General features: G+C 38.4%; 1 protein-coding gene across 4 annotated transcripts in view; it reads left to right on the forward strand.

Moving 5' to 3' along the window:
* PTBP2 (polypyrimidine tract binding protein 2) overlaps positions 1–21,116 on the forward strand; it is a 43,714-nt gene extending 22,598 nt beyond the window's left edge. The window contains exons 4-14 of one of the 4 annotated variants that reach the window (XM_057402769.1): positions 1,927–2,099; positions 2,488–2,631; positions 5,440–5,604; positions 5,685–5,795; positions 10,327–10,522; positions 16,420–16,574; positions 18,019–18,052; positions 18,516–18,608; positions 18,975–19,191; positions 19,293–19,370; positions 19,505–21,116. In XM_057402769.1, coding sequence (XP_057258752.1) covers positions 1,927–2,099; positions 2,488–2,631; positions 5,440–5,604; positions 5,685–5,795; positions 10,327–10,522; positions 16,420–16,574; positions 18,019–18,052; positions 18,516–18,608; positions 18,975–19,191; positions 19,293–19,370; positions 19,505–19,637 — 1,499 coding nt within the window. In that variant the 3' untranslated portion in view covers positions 19,638–21,116. The remainder of the gene's footprint in view (positions 1–1,926; positions 2,100–2,487; positions 2,632–5,439; positions 5,605–5,684; positions 5,796–10,326; positions 10,523–16,419; positions 16,575–18,018; positions 18,053–18,515; positions 18,609–18,974; positions 19,192–19,292; positions 19,371–19,504) is intronic. The other 3 variants (XM_057402771.1, XM_057402772.1, XM_057402773.1) reach the window with 3 other exon arrangements.
* Positions 21,117–21,443: the final 327 nt, after the last annotated feature.

A 21,443-nucleotide genomic window follows, 5' to 3' on the forward strand; every position in this document is an offset into this window, starting at 1 on the left:
TGATGAGGAGAGGAAGTAAAGGGATGACCTGCCTCTAAGGCATCCTATTTTTAACTAGGAGAATAGCTTGAATTTTACATTTAGCTAAATCTAAAGATAAATAGCTGAAGTGAAAGGTAGAAACATTCAAATTAGAGGTTTAGCTGTTAGAAAAGGATAGAAGGGAGTGGTGGAAACAGTTCCTGATGTATAGATTTATCCTTTTCCCATTAATTCCTTTAATGGAAGTATGGAGAATGGCCTTATTCTTGGAAAAGGAAGACACATGTTCACAGGTTTACTCAGAGACCCCAAGTTTGCCAATTTTCCTAATGCCATTAAAACGGTACTTAAATGTCATACCTGGTTTGGCTTTTCAGATCCGCATCTGGAGTGTGGCTGTTCTTGACTTGTAAAAATTCGAGTCCATTTCGTTCTGTGTTTTAATCTGGAGTAGATTGGCTTGGCTAAGGTAAATGGAGCTAAGAACTTGAATTCTTTCTGTGCTCAAGTTGGTCATAAATGAATGTGATATTTTTACACAGGGAACAAGATTAGGTAGAAATGACTTTCCCGGCACCCGTTCAGCATGAAGTTCTGTAGTTACAGCTGAGTGAGAACTGAAGACTTGTTCATTCACTTCTCTCTGCAAATTGCAGCCATCAACTTTCTCACAAGGATTTAACACCTGTAAATGCTTCCTATTGATTTCCCTCACACTCCCCTTCCCCCATTTGTTGTTTCTGCTTTTGTAGTGAGTAAATAAAAGTAGTCCTGTACTTTTTAGTTAGTTATTTATTAATCCTCTTTGGTAGAAGCCCTCAAGAATTTGAACCCTAATAATGACAAGTCTTTTTCTCCTAGTCGCAGTTGATGTGGGTTATTTTGGAAATACATGGGGCTATTCAAGTGCTCTTCTAACATGTAATCAGAAGTTGAGTAGCTCATGCTCAGACTTGCATGTTTTACAGCCAGAAGTAGAAAAAGAGAAATCTTAGCACTTGCTTCTCTCATATGTAATTGCGTTCTGATTTCCAGCACTGATTAATTCATTAATATCCATATATCTTAGGACAATGTTGTACTTTAGCTCTTGACTCCAACGGTTACTCCACTTACGTATTTGTAGGCAGTGGTTGTATTACTGGCCTTCTTTCCAAAGCAACACTTCTTCCATCCAACTGGCTAGGAACTGCAGCTGGAATTTTGTACAAGAATTCTGGACTGCATTCCTAACAATAACTTTCAAATGCTTTGGACAATGATGTTAATGCTTCCCTGCTTCTGCTAGGAAAGTCTGATCTGGCTCTTTGTACACCCTCTTCGCCTGTGTTGGCTGCATCATGTTTATTAGTTGGTTTTTGTCTGTCAGGGAACTAGTAGTTCATAATAGATGGTTTTGCTCTTGGTCCTTAAATTCTGAGGCTCAGGATTTCATCAGATGTTTGCAATATCAGTCCTCTGAGTCATCCACTTTCTCCAGTGTGATCCTTCTCAGCATTAATAATGCTTCCCCTCTTGCTTTGATAGTTCTCTACTTGTGTCTCTGGTTCCTTAGTGCAAACAATCCTTTAAAGTTCCCTTTAGAAGCTCTTCTGGTAACTATTCACCACCATTTTTCTCCTGAAAACCAAAATTCTGGTAACCTCAAATTGTTGGGTTTTTTTTTTAATAGAATTTACAGTTCTTATGCAAGGCATGCTGAGTCATCATTAATACTCTTGCATGGTATTACATGAGATACTTCACTGAAAGAGATAGAAAGGATTTGAGTTAGTTGTGAGCACACCTTTTCAGAAGCTGTAACATCTGTCTCTTCAGAATTTATTCTGAACCCTTGACTTCTATTTAGATCCAGCTAAGAGGTGGCTTACTTAAAAGTGATATTTCTAATGAAAACCATTTTATCAGTCAGCTTTTCACATCTAGTCTGACTCTGTCTTTCAGCAAATGGTAATGACACCAAGAAATTCAAGGGGGAAGATAAATTGGATGGGGCTCCTTCTCGTGTTCTTCATATCAGGAAACTGCCTGGGGAAGTGACAGAAACAGAAGTTATTGCTTTAGGTTTACCTTTTGGTAAGGTGACCAACATCCTGATGCTGAAAGGGAAAAATCAGGTAACGTGTTGCTTTCCATTTTTCACTATGCTTTCTGTGTATTTTCAAAATATGCTGTTAAAATGCTCTTGAAATAAGTCAGAACAGTAAGTATGAAAACCAAAAAGCCTTAATTTTTCCTCTTTATGAATTTATACTGTCTTTTAGTAAATTATAGGGGTAACAGGGTATGGCGGAGCTGCATATAGCAAAAAGTTAACTGTGAGAGAAATAGTCCCTCATCTTCAGGGGTGAATTTTTGGACTGGTAAACTTGGTATATAGCGAATGACATCTGAAGACTGGTATTTGTTACCATGTGTTGTCCGGTGCTTTAAGTGTTTTATATATGCTGCTAATATGACTATTATCTGCCTTGTAAATACTGAAAATTAACTGTTTAATCACAGGCATTTTTGGAACTTGCCACAGAAGAAGCAGCTGTCACCATGGTGAATTATTACTCTGCTGTGACGCCTCATCTTCGGAACCAACTTATCTATATCCAGTATTCCAATCATAAAGAACTGAAGACTGATAACACACTTAACCAGGTATATTTACTGTTCGGCAGTATTACAAATGCAGGCAGAAAATGAGGCTTAGTGTGTGTTCTTGGCTTATGTGGCATATGTTTAAATCAGTTAGTTTTGTCTATGTTCTAATGCTACTGTAGTCTTCCCTGTGGTCTTCTGTTTTGTGACATTGAAAGGGATTGGCTTTCTGTGTGATCTTTCCATTATGATGAAATCTGGAGAGGGACTTTTGTCAAGGGCATGTAGTGATAGGCCAAGGGGAATGGTTTTAAACTGATGGTGGGGACCCTCAGATTAGATCTGAGGCAGAAGCTCTTCCCTGTGAGGGTGCTGAGGCACTGGCACAGGGTGCCCAGAGAAGCTGTGGCTGCCCCATCCCTGGCAGTGTTCAAGGCCAGGTTGGATGGGGAGCAATTTGCTCTAGTGAAAGGTGTCCCTGACCGGGGCAGGGGGCTGGAACTACATGATTTTAAGGTCCCTTCCAACCCAAACCAGTCTGGGATTCTATGATAGCCTTTAGAAACAATAGTAATCTGTTGAAAGACATCTTGGTTCTGATTAAGTATAGTATTGATTTTCCAGTTGGTGCTTCTAAACTGAAAAGTTAGAATCTTGTGATAGTTTGGCTTCTAAATGTACTTTTTAAAAATTGAGGAATTCTGTGTTCCCCAAAATGTCAGTGATAAGGAAAAATAAATTCATTTACTTAGAGGATGAATTCTGCCTGTGCATCTAATGAATGGACATAGTCCTTTAAGAAGCTTTCTCTTGCGTTGTCCTCTGGTGTCTGTGCTTAATCTTTTTTTGTACTCCATGTGTCCAGTGTAGAGGATGTGATGACTTTTCAACAGCTTTTATGCCACTATACACATTAATACTCAGTTTAAACATATTCCCAGTCTTTCAGGTCTCTATTTCTTTGATTTCAAACTAAATAATAGAAATAGATACTTGGCAGTGAGTATTCTGTTACTAGTGTCTCCAAGGCATTCTATACAACACAAGGTGGTTGGATGTTCTCTTTTCTGTAAGGAGAAATAAAGGTGGTGCAAATGTTGCTTTAGTCTTCTTTTGGTTTGGATTTGAAGTTGTCTTTGTTTCTGGATGTTCAAGCTGGAAGATACAAAGAAGTTGGGATGTTAGTGCATGGAACCGGAAAGATAAAGAGTTTGAAGAGGAGTGCAAGTGTCTTAGCTATAAAGAAGATAAAAAAACCTTTAAAAATAATGAAAGTAGGAAAAGGTCCATTAAGCTGTTTTCTGAATTTCTCAATAATAGCAGCTTCCAGGACTGTTTTTAGTTCTGTACTTGGAATGAGTTGGCTCTGAAGAAAACTTAAATGGTCCATTTTGAGTATGTTTTCTCTCAGCTCTATAATTCTATGTAAATCCTTTTCCTGTGAGACATCAAAACACTGAGAGGAGCATTTAAACTCCTTTAAACCAACCATTTCTTACCTTGTGTTGTAGATTCAGGAATCAAGATGACAGTTATTTCTGTAACTGTAATAAAATATGATGCATAAGCATCGATGGATAGTGCTAACAAGGGTTAGATGTTCAAACTGCCTTCACAGATTCCAGTTCTTTTGATTGAACAGTCACTTGAAGGAGTGAGTTTTAATTCCCGTGCGCTTCTCCTGTGCTTACAGAAGGGAATAGGAATTAATCATACAACTTGGCCCAGTATTTGGCCAGCTTGAAAGTTCTGTATTTCATATATTAGGGAAAAAAAAACATGTTTGTTATCAGAAGATATTTTTACAGTTACAGTGCTATTAAGTTTAGAGGTAAATCTTGTTTTCCCAGCTAGTGTTCACCAGGTCTCTGTGTTTTTTGTTTCCCCTTCCCCTCCCTTTTCCTTACTCATTGATTCCTTTCAGGATGAGGATTATCATGTAAGTTGTAAGCTATGAAATCATGCAGTAGCTCTGATACCTTTAAAATATGCAGCATATGTTCATATGGTGGTTATTACTTATACCTGGCATGCTCACCCATCTCTGTTTTGTATTGTTTGCTTCATAAGGCTCCTGCAATGAAAGCATTAAATGGAACCCCTTTTTCCTGCACTTTTTCTTTCTCAGAAAAAGACATCTCATTTTTCTGATCCTGTCAGTTTGGGCACTGGAAGTAGTGACATAGCTGTGTGGTTTTGTGCTGTCATCATGTGGTTACCTTTGGATTTCTAAAGCCCTGCTTGTGTTTAAACACCCCAAAATCCCCACACATGAAGAGGATTTTGTTCTTCTGAAAGAGGATGGATAACAAACACCAGTTTGTTTTACCTTTCTGCGGGTACTACTTCCTGACATTTGTCAGCCTTGTGTATGATTCCACTGTGTTAAAGCTGAGAAGTTTAGAAGTGTTAGCTTAGTATTAGCCCTTTCTATCAGAGTTCTGAAATGGCAGGGAAATGTGAACTGTAATAGAATCTCCTGGAAAATAGGTTCAGTCCTGCTGGTTTCTGTAGGCTTGTTGGTTTTTTCTTGGATTTGGTTTTTGTTAAAGGAAAAGAATCTTGAAACCTACAAAATCTTCACTTACTTCATCGTTACTAGTACAAGTAGGATTGATTGATACCAGTGCCATTTGAAGCCCTTCTTTGTTGTGACATAAGGGTTAATTGATGTTTTCATTTGTCTCTTCTCACAGAGTTGGACTGCATTGCACTTACGTTGTGTTCTGTCTGTAGCTCTCAGTTTGAAATCAGTGGGCAGTTTTCTGTTTCTGGAGTTAACTGTATAAATATTGCTAATTAATTTCTAGCTATCATCTTGAAATATTAACCAAGCTGTTTTGCCTTTTCTTGTCTTTTGTTTTGAAGAGGGCCCAAGCTGTTCTTCAGGCGGTGACAGCTGTGCAGGCAACAAATGCTCCCATTAGTGGGACCACTGTTAGTGAGAGTGCAGTGACTCCAGCTCAGAGTCCGGTACTCAGAATAATCATTGACAATATGTACTATCCAGTAACCCTGGATGTTCTCCATCAGGTAAGCCCAATTTCTTTTGAATTTGAGCTCTCATTTGGGAGGAACTTCATGTGTAAAACTTTTACCATGTTTCTTGGCAGATATTCTCTAAATTTGGTGCTGTGTTGAAGATAATCACATTCACAAAGAATAACCAGTTTCAAGCTTTACTGCAGTATGGTGATCCAGTAAATGCACAGCAAGCAAAACTAGTAAGTACAGTTTTCTTTTAAGGCTGGTGACCTTCCTGTACTCTAAATGTTTGGAAGATGTTAATATGACAAGTACTGACCTTAGTAATGTGTCATACTCCACCCCTTGTGCGAATTCTTGGAGATGAAAGAATAGTTGGGAGGTATGATATTCCTGTTGCATAAAATCAGTATTTGAAGATACTGTGTTTAAGGATTCTGTGTCTAAAGATTTGTATACATCTATAATTTTGACTAAATATCTTAATAAGACTTCACATGTGCAAGACTGCCATAGTGTAGATGTCAACAAGCAGTAGAAATGTAGGCTGTGATGCTGGTGCGGAATTAATTCACTCTAAGCAGGAAATTCTGTAAGATAGAATCATAGAAAAGTAGGGTTGGAAAAGACCTTAAGATCATCCAGTTCCAGCCCCCTGCCACGGGCACGGACACCTCACACTGGGGTAGGTTGCTCCAAGCTCCTGTGTCCAGCCTTTCCTTGATCACTGCCAGGGATGGGGCAGCCACAGCTTCTCTGGGCACCTTGTGCCAGTGCCTCAGCACCCTCACAGTAAAGAACTTCTTCCTGATATCTAACCTGAGCTTCCCGTATTTCAATTTGAGCCCATCACCCCCTGTCCCATCACTACAGTCCCTAATGAAGAGTGAATTCTTGTTGCTAGCTTCTTTCTAACCATCAAAACAAAGATGTGATTTGTGGATTGGATAAACATTTATAGAAGTATTTAATTATTGTATCCTAAAAAAATTACCTAGAGCTCATTATAACCGTACATGTCCAGAAGAGAGAGTGCAGTCTTACTCATGGGATCAGACTAGGAAGCAGCTTTGGATGAGTGACACATGAGGGCAGGATCTTACTTGTGTTTTAATGAAGGTTTCCCTGCCCATGGCAGGGGGTTGGAACTGAATGATCTTAAGGTCCTTTCCAGCCCGAACCACCCTATGATTCTATGAAACTCTCCTGTCCTAGGTAGGAAAGGCAAGAACAGGTAACGGGTTTTATTCATTGTAGAGAACCTCTGTATAAATTATGACAGATCAACAGCATGTAATCTGTACCAGTTGTTTGGAATTAGTTGAGTGGGATAATTGAATGAATCTGTGGCAACAGAAAAGTTGAACCAAAGGTGGAGGCTGGATTTTTTTACTATATCAATTTTCAAGAGCTAAAATGGAATGAATTTATGTTTTCAGGCCTTCCCATAGAGGCTGGATTTGTGGGAAGCTGGTTCAAGTTGATGTGCTTGTTCGGTGTTGCTTGGCAGCGCAGGAAGTGCTTATTGCCTATAGATGACAGAATAGCTGAGAACTTGAAGCAAAAGTGAAAAGCTTGCACCTCAGCCTGAGTTGGCAATGAGTGTCTCTTAGTAAAGGAAACAAAAAATAGGCTTAGTTTTCTGTTACTGTACGGAGTGATGACTGTGTTGAAATCAAGACCTTCATGGTGGAGGAGGATCGTTTTTATCTTCATCACCAAATGAAATACTGATTATTGATAAAAAAGTATTTTAAAAAGGTGGTCAAGACAGGAATCACAAAAAATAAAGAGCTTTTCAAAAAGCAGAGAGGAAGTGTTCATGCTGTTGGGAAGAGTAAAGTCAGCCAGAATGAAGTTACAAGAATAAAGGTGATTTACAACTTGATTTACAATGATGTATTATCTTATAATCTACCCCTGCAAAGCAGTCTGGAAGTATTTTTATATTTGGAGTATAATTTAAATTAGGGATATTCTTCTCAGAGATGAATAGTATCAAATATTAAATGGTGTTTGAGTAGAGGGAGATGCAAGGATGTCGCTGTAATAGGAAAAAGATTTGCCTGGACAGGATACACCTTTTGGGTTTGAAATAGGTTTAAAATAGTGCAGAAAAGATCTTTAACCTACAATTGCTGCAGAAAGCAACTGAAGTAATTTAGGTTCATGTTTGAAACACTTTCTAAACAGTTGGATACTCATGTGTTTGTTGCACAATTTTGTAATTCAGGCTTGATTTGTGTTTGGGAATTTATTTTTTCAGTAACATTTTAATGCTGCTTTTAAAGTGCTCTTCTAAAGCAAAATAGGACATGAGGTGATACATTTCTTTACCTTTTTTGAGCCTTAAATAAATTATGAGAAGGTTTAATGGAAAGATGATGTCTGTGCAATGGCCTGTTGTGATCTGAAGATGTATCAGTGTCATTCTAGGGATATATTGTAAGGAAGTAACAGAATAACAAAGGATGAGGTTTGTGAAAGTATGGAAGGAACCTAAAGATATCTCGCTGTTGTTGACTTCTGACAAACTGGTACTAGATCATGGATTATTGTATGCATTTGTTCCTCCAGTTTTTCATGTTTTGATTAGGTTAGCTGTTCACTAGTAGTTGCTCATAGGTGAATGACTAAACTCATTGAGTGACTCCTGCACATACAAGCATTGTCAGAGTGATCTTGGAGCCCATCTTGGTGACAAATTGAAATGGTCTTCAGTTTATAGTTTCATATTTTAACCAATTATAACATAAATAGGCAAAATGCTAAGAGTAATACCCCATTGCAAGTATTGAAGAATGCCAAATTAGAAGGAAGGTTTAATTTTCCCCCTATCCTCCACAGCTAATAAAATAAGTACAGTTCTTAAGGTTGATCGACTATGGTCAAATGCAAAGTGCCACCACAAGAAAAGTGCTTGAAAGAAGAGTCAGATGATAGGAAAAACCCCTCTGGTTTAAATATATCTGGAAATAGAGTAGGAACAAGAGGATGTGGTAGCTACATTTCAGTTGCAGGAGTTCAAAATTAAAAGCATACTAAAAGACGAAAGAAGTTTTCAATTTCTTTCCCATCAGTTGTTACTGTAGAAGATAATGGGGAAATCAGAATGTGGCCTTAATAGAAATTGAATACTTATTAAGGAAGTTAAAGAGCAATTTGGAAAACTGAAGGGCTGGAAGTACCAAGCAGAGATGCTATTCATTTGAAGGTTCTGAGAAACCAGTGACACTGACAGGAATGTACAATACCAAGCCTCTGTGGGACCACTTTTGCTGTTTGAATGAGCAAGTAGTGAAGAATTGCACTCGCTCATTTCCCATTGAGGTAGATGATGGCTACACTAATTTGTGTTTCATCACCACCCTCAGATTGGATTGTTGCTGTCTGTTACGCTGCCAGGTGAAGATGACAAAGCTCAGGTTCTGTGCAATGCAGCAGTCTAGCCATGGGTTGGAGAAGGTACGGAGTATGTGCAGTAGTAGAGCACATGGAACTACTGTACTTCTAATGAAACAGAAGGTGATGTCCTATAGATGTCTTTATGCATGAGGAGATACTTGAAGCATCAAAAATAGCTCATTTTCATAGTAAACAATCAATACGTTCAGCATAACCAGCAAACTTAAATTTGAATAGCTGTAATCTGGAATCCTGTAGAAAGATATTGACAGTTACTAATGCCTCATCTCTGGAGGATTAACTGAAACATGTATGTAGTGCATGCTAGTCATCTTGGCCCAACATAGGTCGAAATGGAGAGTTCCTGCTGTAGTTGGCCTGTAGGTGATTCAGAGTACCTCTACAGAGGTTCTGCTGAGGTTTGACTCTATGTTCAAGTTCTTTCCTGTTGATGTGAGTGACAGCTACAGGGTTGCTCTGCACAGGTAGCAGTCTGCAAAAGATCTCTGCTATTGCCCTAAAATCTGTAATAGGAACGTCAGGTAGTTGTTGCTGGAGTGGGAAGCAAGGACATCTCCAGATAACTACCCTGAAGCTAAATAGGTTATCCATGATTATTGCATTCAGGATTTTCAGGCATCTTGAATCCTTAGGAGCACAGCTTGTGCTAGGAAATGGTAAGTTTATATCCCAGCATGATGTTCTGTAGTATGGAATACCCCTTTGGCTGCTTTGGGTCAGATGTCTGTCCAGCTTCTTGTGCCCTTCTTCACTGGCAGAGCATGAGAGACTGAAAACTGTGTGTTTATCAACATTCTTCTCAAGCCATTGGTATAGCATTAGGTTAGCAGATAAAGTTGCTTTTCTTTTAATTTTGTCACTAATTATATTGAAGGGGAGAAGGAGAACATGCAGGAACAGTGTAGATACTCGGCTGTATCAAGGAGCTGTCTTAAGATGGTATTTAAGTCTAGATGATTTAGGTTTTTTTTTTTTTCCCCTCAGGTCAACTTCCCATGTAAAAGAGCACTTGTGCAGTTTTTGCTGTTCTTTTTTCCTGTGAGCAATTTAGTTGGCATTATGTCCATGTTAAAGTTTCACCATGGAATGCAGGTGAATTAACTCCACTCAACAGACTGAACTTTTAAGTTGGATTGCATTGCCCCTTTGGTGCATTAACAGCTTCTAGAGAAGAGAAAGAAACATCAGGCTTCCTGGAATCGTGTTAAGAGAGGTTAATGAATGTGTTTTAAGCTGAACTGGTTTTCAGATGGATATATGTGTATACACCTACCTTGTTGAAAACATAAAAGTGAAACCAACCTGTACTGTGTATTATTTAAGTAACTTGACTCCCTTTTCCAGGCCTTAGATGGTCAAAATATCTATAATGCTTGCTGTACCTTACGGATTGATTTTTCCAAACTGGTGAATTTGAATGTCAAGTACAACAACGATAAAAGCAGGGACTACACTCGTCCTGATCTGCCATCTGGTGATGGGCAGCCAGCGCTGGACCCAGCTATTGCTGCAGCATTTGCAAAGGAGACCTCTCTTCTAGGTATGATTCTTGCCTTGTTCTTTTGGATTGCAAAGTTGCTTGATGAAAATGATTGTTAATTCTTCTTGTAACAATTAAGAGATCTTAGGTTGCAGTAGTGTCCAAAGGCCCATTCAGGGTTCAGTCTCTATTTTGAGCTGAATTGTAGTAACATAGTGATGTGTGTGTTCATTCATGCTAATGCTTATTTGTAGTGTCATATTATGAAAATAACAGTTTGTTGGTTTCCTTCGGTGAGGAAAGATTATGCTCTTTGCTTAAGAGAAGAAATCTGTATTTTCACTTCTAGTCCTGTGGTACATAAATTCTAATGTCCTGAAGCAGTAGGTGAAACACTCTGAGAGATAAATGTATTAGCAAAATAACGAATGCTTGGGAGGGAGTTGTAATGCGTGTTTTTAATTTATCACAATTCATTGCCTCAGTTTCACTCCTACTTCTGTCAAGTTGCTATTCTTCAAATTGAATAGTACTTGGGCATGATCTGCTGACTTCTGTAAAACCTGATTTATTCTGTTGTGATCATTGTTCTTCCCACTTAGTCTTTTCCCATATTTTCTTCTTTCATCAATTCCCATTTTTCTTCTAAAGAAAACTTCAGAGCAACATAGATTTTGTGCCTTGGTTTTGGTACAGGATGGGTCAGCTTGGAGTAAGTCTGAGTTAATGTAGTAAAGGGGGACCTCTGCTCTGTGTGTTACAGAAGTTTGGAAGGAGCTTAGTGAATGATGTGGGCCCAGGAAAAGGGTGAATATTGCACTTAAGGCTACTGAGCACTGTCATATGTCTGCCCTTTTCTAAAATCAGATCACTTGAAGGATACATTTCCTATCTAGTTGTAATTCCACATACTCCCACCTCAAATTCCACTGATTTTGGAATGCTTGACTTCACATCCTCCAGGCTGACTTGCAAAATGGTGTATCGCTTCTGCTACAGCAGGAGTTTGGGGAAGTAAAAATACTGTAAGAATCTAGGGTCTCTGAAGAGATTTCCTTGTTTTGTCTTTTAACTTCCTATTGTTTAAGTATTGAAATCTCTTTTTGTGGATTGATAGGGCAGATGGATGAGTGTTTTTAAGTGTGACACCACAGGGATGAGTGCCCTTGGGGCTGTTAGTAATTCTTTGGTCAGCACATAATGAGTAGAACATAGACATGGGGTTGCAGTCATGTTAGCTTAAATGCACCTCTTTAAATGCACTGTTTTTCCAAGCAACAGGAAAATCGAAGGCGGACAACATGAATAACATCTATTCCAGTGAAGTCAGACATGTTCATTTTGATGAGTACTGCAGACACTTTAACATGGTTGTTACATTATTTTCTCTCTCTGTAAAAGCATTCATTATTTGGAAGGAGACTTAAGGGAGTTGGAGCCATTTTCTAACCCTGCTCATGGCCAGTTGGGAGAGCTCTGAGTTGTCAAAATGGGAATGGTGCTCATTTGAATAGGGGAAACATGGTTCTCAGTCTGGGCTCCTTACTGTGCAAAAAGGCACAAAATAGAAGTGATAGAAATAAGAAAGGGCAAAGGATAGAAGAAACCCTCAAAAGCTTAAATGGACACTGCAATTTATAGCTGCATTTTTATTCAGATATTCAAAAGGAGAAGGTTGAGAACACTTAGTTTATAATATGGAGGTTGGCACACTGTGATGTGTGAAGTATGGCAGAATGATAGCAGTGACCTTCCTCCTGCTTCTTCCTTTGAATGTTTCATTTCCTTTTATTTGCTTTAGAATTCTTATTTCTGTAATGTTGCTAGCGATACCTTCAGAGTGTACTCAGTCAGTGTCTGCTCTGCCCTATTCACAAATGGCACCCAAAGGGCATGTTTCTCCATGAAAGAGTGGAGCTCCATTTTGAACTTCATGTGATGCTCTTCAGGTTCTTTAACGTGCTCAGAAAGAATACCCTAAATTGAACCTGTAGCATTCTTGTTAAAATCCTTGCTGTACCTGTTCTCTTATATGTATATAATGAGATCATTAACAGAAAATGTGGTGAGGACTCAGGTCTGGCTTTTACTTATGTTATGCTGTTACATGCTGGATAGTTGTACATGGGATGTGTTTTTGTTGTTGGCTTTTTAACTCTCTAATCTGTATGTCAGAAGTGAGATTTAGGTTTAACATGATTTGGTGAGCTGAGTTTTAGTGACAGGATGTGAGTCTTGTTAATCTTGCTGTTTAGATCTGCATTAATACTAAACCATTACGTATCTCCATTTCCTTCTGGATGGAATGAGCCCTTTTCTTTAGGAAACGTAACTTTATGGTGCAGTGTAGGAACGCTTGCAGCTACCAGAACTGTTACGCAGAGGCTTTAAAAGAACTTACTGTCTCCCTCAAACCCATTTAGGCTCAGCATAAGAAGCAGGCCAGTAACAGATACAAAAAGATGGTGGTTACTTGACATAAAGCTGCAAAAAAGTTTTATACCAGGTGTAGGGATTAAATCCTGTTCCTAGTCACATTTATGCACACCTGCATTAAGATGACTACTCCTGCTGCTTGTGGTTTTCACACATAAGTTCATCATCAGTTTTTAGTCTGGCTTTAATTTGCCTCTTATTAAAATGTCATTACTAGCTTGCATTTTAGAAGTAATTCACAGAGATACACTGAATGGGAGTAAATAATGTGACATGCTGTGTTTAAGCTTCATTGAGGACAGAGACCTCCGGAAGCTAGGAAAAGGGTGTACAGTAGTTGTGTATTTTTATTAATATTCAGAAAAAGCAAAACCATGTTACCTGTAATTGTTCAAAGCCAAGATAAAACTACTGACCAAGCTATCTCACACCAATTGATCACATTCACAAAGAAGCTAACTTCTTAAAGTAGTTTCAGATAAGTTGTCAAATCTTAGTGTGTTGCATGCTAAGTAGTAATCATAAACCAAGTTTTTCTTAAATTTATTCATTAACTGTTTTTGACTTGCTTAAATCAGATGGCAAATCAGAGAGCAAGAACTGTGGTTGCTGTGGGTTTGTAATTTGTCTGACCTTTGCAAGAAATGAGGTCTTTGTATGCTATGGAATCAGTTAGAAATGTATCAATCAAATAGATGATCCTAGCCCACATGCATCATTACTCATTCGTCTGCTACATGCTCAGCTGTGATAAAATAGTATCAGAAATCTTTGAGACTGAAAATTGGGCGTCTTTGCAATGAGTCTTTTAAAAGAGGGAGAAAATGGTCAGAATGGGCTGGTTTCCAGAAAGTTGGGAAATCTTACAGGAAAAACCTGTAAATAAACAGCAACTGTATTGTACTGAGCTGCAACAAACAAAAAATTATCATAAGAATGACTCAAGATTTTAGCTACTAATATGTCATAATATTTAGATATCTAAATGAGAGTTAAATGTTACAGCTGAAAATAAGTTGCTGTGGTTAATGCTCCAATAGCTTTAGCCCTTGCTGTCATTGCTGGCTTGCTTTATGGGCAGTTTCCTCTAATGCCCTTTAAGATTCTTATTAAATTATCTATTTCAAAGAATAATAATTGTATGAATGGTGTTGGATTAAAGTCAGGGAAGGGTGCATACACACAGCAGAAGATTTGAAATGCTCTGGTATCTTGTCATTTTCTAATACCTAAATGATTGCTGTTGACCTGATATAAGTTGTTTCCCTTCAGGTGGACATCTGTCACTCCTTACTGTCATTCTTCACATTTCTGTCTGCATGACCTTGACAGGAGCTGAATGTAACTAAACATGACAGCATATGCAATACAAAGCACTCAGAAGTACATTTGCAAAATGATATTTTAGAGCAGAACTGGATTGTTATAGAATTGTTTGAAGGTTTTAATTTGACATTCACAGGTTTCCCTCTGAGTTACAGCCTGATTTGGGGAATAAACTTCCAGTTCAGTGTTCAAGGCGAGGCTGGACGGGGTGTTGAGCAAGCTGAGCTACTACAGGGGTACTTTATTCAACTGCATCCTCTTGTATTTGTTTTTTCTTAAAGCTGTGTTCTTCAACTTTAACCCAAGAGCAAAACACACATCATATTGATGTTATATTTTTATGTTGCTATTAATATACGTAAGTATATAGTATTGTACCAAATACATTTTGAGAGACGAAATTGCATCACAGTGGTCTATCTAATTCCATATCCTTTCTCCTGGCTGTTAATATTACTTCTGCCTTCTCTGCTGGGAGACCTAGCACAGCCCTCGTAATGGATGCTCACACAGTAGTATGCCTGGAGAGGGTGCTTTCCTCCCCAAAGGGTGCTCAGGCATTGGACCAGGCTGCCCAAGGCAGTGCTGGAGTCACCGTCCCTGCAAGTGTTCACACACCGTGGAGACGAGGCCTCAGTGCCATGGGTTAATGGTGGCCTTGGCAGTGCTGGGGTAAGGGTTGGGCTGGATGAGCTTAAAGGGCTTTTCCAACCTAGTGGATTTTGTGATTTGTGAAGCAGATTGTATGTTACTTTATTGCCCATTTAGTGTAACTGGCTGTTGTTTACATAGACCATCTAATATGGTCTCAAATCTGTTGGGTTTTTGCAGGATGGAAGGGAAAAAGAGAAGATAAGGGCTTTTGTTCTTTTTAGGTATTCCAGTCAGTCCCACAAATACAGCATCTAATGCAATAAGAGATGGTATTTGTTGCCTTTGATTCAGGTAGATTTTCCCTTTATCTTGTGGCGTGAGAGATGAGTGGAATTGTCATTAGTGATAACTTTGTGTTCCTCTGGTCTGGCCCCTGAATATTTACATTTTTAATCTTCTAAACTTTATCAGAAAGCATTCTGTATCTTTAATTTCTCTTCTTAGAACCCTTAGTGGTGGGTTTTTTTGCTATGCGTCTTGACAGGAAATAACCACAAAATATTCCAATGCTTGTGATAGTGTTCAACTGTATTACTTACTGATCAAAGTAGTGATGGATGTCCTGTTCCCTTTGAGGGGGCATTTGTCCAGCCATTTTCACAAACAAATGGGAATGAAGATGGAAATCTTGTCCAAGTTGTAGGTTACTGCTCCCCTGCTGCTCCCCTTCTGCCCTTATGTGTGTTCTGAGAATCTAATTGCAGTAAAAGACAATAAAATACTCAACTTATACTTCTTTTTTTTACATACTCTGCTAAGCCAGTGTCTTTTTACTGAGCTCTGTAAAACGCACAAATAAAATGTGGATCAAATACAATAAAAGCTGTTCCTCTATAAACTAGACAAGGCATATACGTGACAAGAACCTTCCACTGATCCTGGGAGTAGCACAGTCACCTTGTTACCCCAGTGACTTGACCAGGCAAAACCACCAGCTCTCTACACAATCCATGTTTCCTTGGAAAAAGAAAACTAAAAGCACAGCTAAAGGTTTAGCCTAAGGGTAGTGTGCTGCTTCAGGGAATTGGATTACAGAAGCCACAAAGCATAATCAGTGGTTCTGCCTAGAATCTTGAATTGACGACATTGCCTCCTCACCTCAGTTATGCAGAGGTTCTGAGAGGCACGGAGGCCTTTTCACATGACCAGCTCCAGTGTTGCAGATTGAGTTTGAAGCATCAAGTTGAGGTGTCCCTGCTCATGGCAGGGGGTTGGAACTGAATGATCTTATGGTCTTTTCCAACCCAAACCATTCTGGGATTCTATACATGAGAAAAGTTTGGTGCACAAAATATTGATGTGAAAAGCAAGTACTTTTTACACCTTCTCAATTCTTTGAAGACTTGATCTGAATAAGAAATAATTTTCACTTTTCTGCATGTTTTGAATTTAACAACCCTTTCCCCAAGCCTTTGGAGGACATTAGCAGCCAATGGTCTGTTCTGTAGAGTGCTGTATGCAACACATGTGCTGATAGAGGGACTTTTCTGCACAAAATGACTTGTGTGTGTTTCGTAAAATATGCTTTATTTTAAAATTAGGGCTTCCTGTTGCAGCTGTTCCAGGAGCTCTGAGTCCTTTGGCTATTCCAAATGCTGCTGCTGCGGCTGCAGCCGCTGCTGCCGGCCGGGTGGGAATGCCTGGAGTTCCAGCTGGTGGCAATACAGTTCTCCTGGTTAGCAATTTAAATGAAGAGGTCAGTGAAACCCCTTTACTACTTCTTTTGCCCTCTTTAGTCACCGTTCATTTGTCACTATGATTTCTTTGCATTTGGCCTCTTGCATTTGGATTTTAAGCTCAAAGTATTTTTGTTGGTTTTCTTTAGTAATCCCCCCAAGTTAATTTTAAAGCCCTTATTTTGTTTTCCCAGGTAGCTAACAACTTAAAATGTCCTTTGATAGTCGGCTACCTATTTTATCTAAGAAAGATGTGGTAACTACTGCATGTTTGTCCTTGGAATTGAAAGCTCTTCTTTTTTTACACCTCTGCTTTCTTTTGCAATTATAATCCCATAAACTAGAATCTTCTGTTTTGTTTCTTCTAATGGTTTGCTGTTTCATTCCATGCTTGTAGCTCACATTTGAAGGTCTTTAATTTCTGTGAACTACTCTAACACGTTTTTCTTTGAAGGTTCTCCCAAAGATCTTGACGGGCAACTCTTCCAGTCTCTCTTAGTAACTTTTTCCTTTGCAGTAACTCCTTTGTCTTTAAAATTAACAATAAGAAGAAAAAAACTGGTGGCAAAGCATTTTCACTGTAACTTGTATCTTTCCTGCTAACTCTGAAATCTCCAGAGGTTGACTTAGTTTTGCATTTTGACTGTCCTTTTACATTTCTTTTGATGGCTGTGAAAGCTGGTATGAAATGTGGGACGTTTGTATCAGTCTAGCTGTTCCATTTTTAACTGGCCTCTGTCACTGTAAATCATGAAGCTTTTTTTATCATCTGGTGCTATTTTGTCATCCAGTCTTGCATGTGAAGATGTTTTTGGTCAGAGTGCCGTTTGGAAAGAGGGTTTGCCTGCATTTCATAGCCAGCCATGCTTATGCAGTTCAAGTTCCAAGTTGAAAAGTTCTATTGCATGCTCTTTTTATTTATTTTCATGTTGAGATGAAATGCTGTAGTTGACTCTTGATATGAATGTACTTTACCCATATTTGTCTTGGGTGACTACATTTTACTCAGTTTTTCTTGTACAGTACATAAACCAACCATTTTCTGACCAAATTCCTGCATTTCCTATGTACTGACCTATATTTTATTTTGTTTTTGTTCCCCACTTCCTTATTTTTTTTCTTCTGCATTGCTGTATCCCCTTCCCCATTTCATCCTTTTCCCTTTGTGTTCAACTTCCCTTTTCCTTGTCTTTCCCCCAACTCCCATACCCTTCCCTGTCTTACCCTTCTCCTCGTCTTTTGTCTCCATTCCCTGTCTTCATTCCCTGTGTTCATGCTTCTGTGCTTGAACAAAATGTTCCTCGGACCAACTTGCCCCAATTAACCGCCTTGAAACCATGATCCATGACCACCTCACCATTCTGCGGGAACCACCCTTCGTTATGGATGATCTGTTCATCTCCGCTCTTCCTCGACTCTTCTCTCTTCTTGTCTTACGCTGCTTGCTCTTCTCTCCTTCTAAAGATGGTTACGCCCCAAAGTCTGTTTACCCTCTTCGGTATGTTATTGTTAGCACTATACTTTTATTATTGATTTGATTTTGGTTTCTTGTTTGGTTGGTTTTCTATTTTTTGTTTCACCTTAATTCTTATTTGTAGCTAGCACTTTGGCTTAAAGTTGAAGAGTAAATCTCTTTGCTATTTTTCTTTTGCTGTTGAAAACTCTCCATAGAACACAGATTGATTTATTGATTTGTTTTCTTTTAATGCATGCTAATATATTTTGCATGGTCTTTAATTTAATATCATTCACATAGCTTTGAGGGTTGATCAGAAATGATTCTTTTCAAAATTCACTATTCAAAAATCTTTTATCTCCTTTATTCATTTGTGAGAGCTTTGAGTTTGAGTGAGTGATCTCGTTGCTGTCTGAATGTTCCATTGATATGTCAAAATGTATTACTTCAGTGACTTGCCTTTAAAATGAACTTTTTCTTTTGGGTTACCTTTGACTTTGAAAAGGTGTTTATGGTGATGTGCAGCGTGTGAAGATTTTATACAATAAGAAAGATAGTGCTCTTATACAGATGGCTGATGGAAACCAGTCACAGCTGGGTAAGATTAGTTTTCCATTTCTATTCCTGTTAGTCTTAAGTGCTTGAAATTACTCTGTGTGAACTGAGCATGTTCACATTTGTCAGTTTGTCTTGTATCCTGGTTATCCCCAAAATCCAAAGACTTGCATGCACTTGTATTCCAGAAGGTCTGCACAATAGCCTAAATGAATTCAGCAGCTTAATCGCATGTGATGGGCTTTAAATAAAATGAAATATTCATGCAGGTTCTGCAGAGATGGAATCAATTCCAGCCTTTTAGCTCATTGACCCTTTGATTTGCTTGGGTAGTGGTCTTGGTTGCTTGGGTGAAGTACCACAAGCTATGGTAAAGTCATGCTGAATTGAGTAAACCTGTCTTTTTCAGCCATGAGCCATCTTAACGGACAAAAGATGTATGGCAAGATTATTCGAGTGACCCTTTCCAAACATCAGACAGTACAACTACCTCGAGAGGGACTTGATGACCAAGGGCTGACAAAGGATTTTGGTAATTCACCTCTGCATCGCTTCAAGAAGCCTGGTTCAAAAAACTTCCAAAATATATTCCCTCCTTCTGCAACACTTCATCTGTCCAATATTCCGTAAGTGTTGGCTCTCAGTCGCCAGTTGTATTAGTATGAGTCACAACACCCCAAACTGAGTAATAATTTCTTGCTTACGCTCATTTCCTTTCTATTTGTAGACCATCGGTAGCAGAAGAGGATCTACGCACATTGTTTGCTAACACTGGAGGCACTGTGAAAGCGTTTAAATTCTTTCAGTAAGTAACTTTCCTGTATGTAGCTCTGCCAGAAGACTGCGTAAGTGTGTTCTTGCAGCTTGTCTTAAGGGAAAATAAACATCAGCAGAAACCCCTGTTGTGTTCGAGTTCCTAATGCTGTTATTTTGTTTCAGAAGAGATCACAAGATGGCACTTCTTCAGATGTCAACAGTAGAAGAAGCTATTCAAGCTTTGATTGATCTTCACAATTACAATCTGGGAGAAAATCACCATCTGAGAGTTTCTTTCTCTAAGTCAACCATTTAAAAAGGCAGATTAGAAAAGGAGGGTATATTGCATTGTTTGGTGTTGTCACCTATTGACTGTTCAGGAAAGTGGGGACCAGAGTTTGTCTTCTCTTGTTTTTTGGGTTTTTTCTATTATTTTCTTCTCATGCTGTTATCATTCCTTGATTGTTTTAAAAACTTAAACCCTTCAAAGCAGTGATTCTAACTGCTGGTGTTCAGCTGTTGTTGATAAACCATCCTTTTGTTGACAAGATTTCAAGTTAATACCACAGGTTTTCAACTTAGTTGACGTACGTGCCTTAAACAAGGAGAACTAGTACTGTTGGAATTGCATAACTAGTGAAAAGGCAGATTTGGTTGTCTGGGGCACATTGTTACATGATGATTTCAATATGTTTTGGCAGGGGTGTGTGAAAAGGTTAAGCTTTTGTTTCTCCTGCTTGATAGATTTCTTTTATCTGCTGGCTTGTCACTTAGTTTTCTTTTTAATCGAATAAGACGAGTTACGCTGAAAGAGTTAAAGGATGTTATTTGATTTGCTTCTTATTTGCTTTGTGCTCATTTGTTTGAAAAAGGCCTTTAGTATTTCATCGTTCTGGTCTAGATTCAGTTCTGAATGTAGGCATTAGTTAAAATTAACAAGGTACAGAATATTAATTTTTTCAAAGGACAAAAAGTGACTTCTGTGACTTTGAGCCCTACATGAAAAGCATTGTGGGATCTTAACCTTTTTGTACACACTCTTGTGGGATGTATCATATAAATGTCAGCACTAAGTAATGTCTTGTTTGTGGCTGAATATTTTTCGTAGATGTTTTTTGAAGTTGACATGACTTACGTGCATTTCAGTATATATTGCCATCTTTAGTTTGTAATTAAGATCTGGAATATGGTTGTGGATTTCTGAGCATGTACAGACCGGTCAAGCTAGTTCAGGAAATGGTGCATGTATTTTTTCAATGAAGAAGAAAGTTTGCTGCAGAAGCTGGCAGGAAATTTTGGGGCAGTTTTCTCAAACTGACAAACCAGGTGGGACCAAAGTTTATGTGCCTTTAGTCTTAATTTACCTTGCATTGTAATATTGAGTTTTAATAAATCTCTTCAAGCTATTTTGTATTTAGAAATTGATCTGACTTTACTATAAACATGGCTCAGAATCTACAGATCCAGTTAATTTGAAAGCAGTTCTCTGTCAGGCTGAACTGTTACCTTGATTCTGTTTCAATGACCAATACTTTTTGAAATTGATGTAACTTAGTTTCAAGATCCATAGATTCTGTTATCTATGTAGAGACGAAGAAAAAAATGGTCATGTATATTTTCTATTAGTTGAGTTTTTACATCTTTAGAATTGTAAAATTCAGTCTAGTTTGAAAGTGGCACAATTAAAAATTAATTTTCTAACAAAGTTGGGAGGTTTGACGGTGGTTTAATTTCATTTTGTGTGTACTCTGCTTACCTCTGTAGCATGCTCAATAAACACTTCTGTAGCTCTGTATTCACCTTTTCTGTCTTTCTCTGCTGCTTTCTCTCTCTCCTCTTCTTTGTTTTTCACTTCTACTGTGCTTCTAAATTCATGTTTATTCTCTGCCAGGGTGGGAAAAGCGTAATACTCCAAAATCCAATTTATGGCATTTTACCAAAATCTGATGCTGTGAAAAAATACCAGCTCCTTATTTTCAGAAAGCTAGTGACCCCTTTGCAGGCGTATGTGCATATGAAACATTTCCCACCCTGTTGTAACTTACTGCTTTAAAGACATAACTTTTATTGTAGTTCGTTAGCTCTCTCTTTCTATCTTTTTAGTTTGGAAGCAGATTTATGC

Source organism: Pezoporus wallicus, unplaced genomic scaffold (genome assembly GCF_028554395.1).
Source record: "Pezoporus wallicus isolate ANWC-B61680 ecotype Strahan unplaced genomic scaffold, APGP_CSIRO_Pwel_v1 contig_8333, whole genome shotgun sequence".
Classification (NCBI taxonomy): domain Eukaryota; kingdom Metazoa; phylum Chordata; class Aves; order Psittaciformes; family Psittacidae; genus Pezoporus; species Pezoporus wallicus.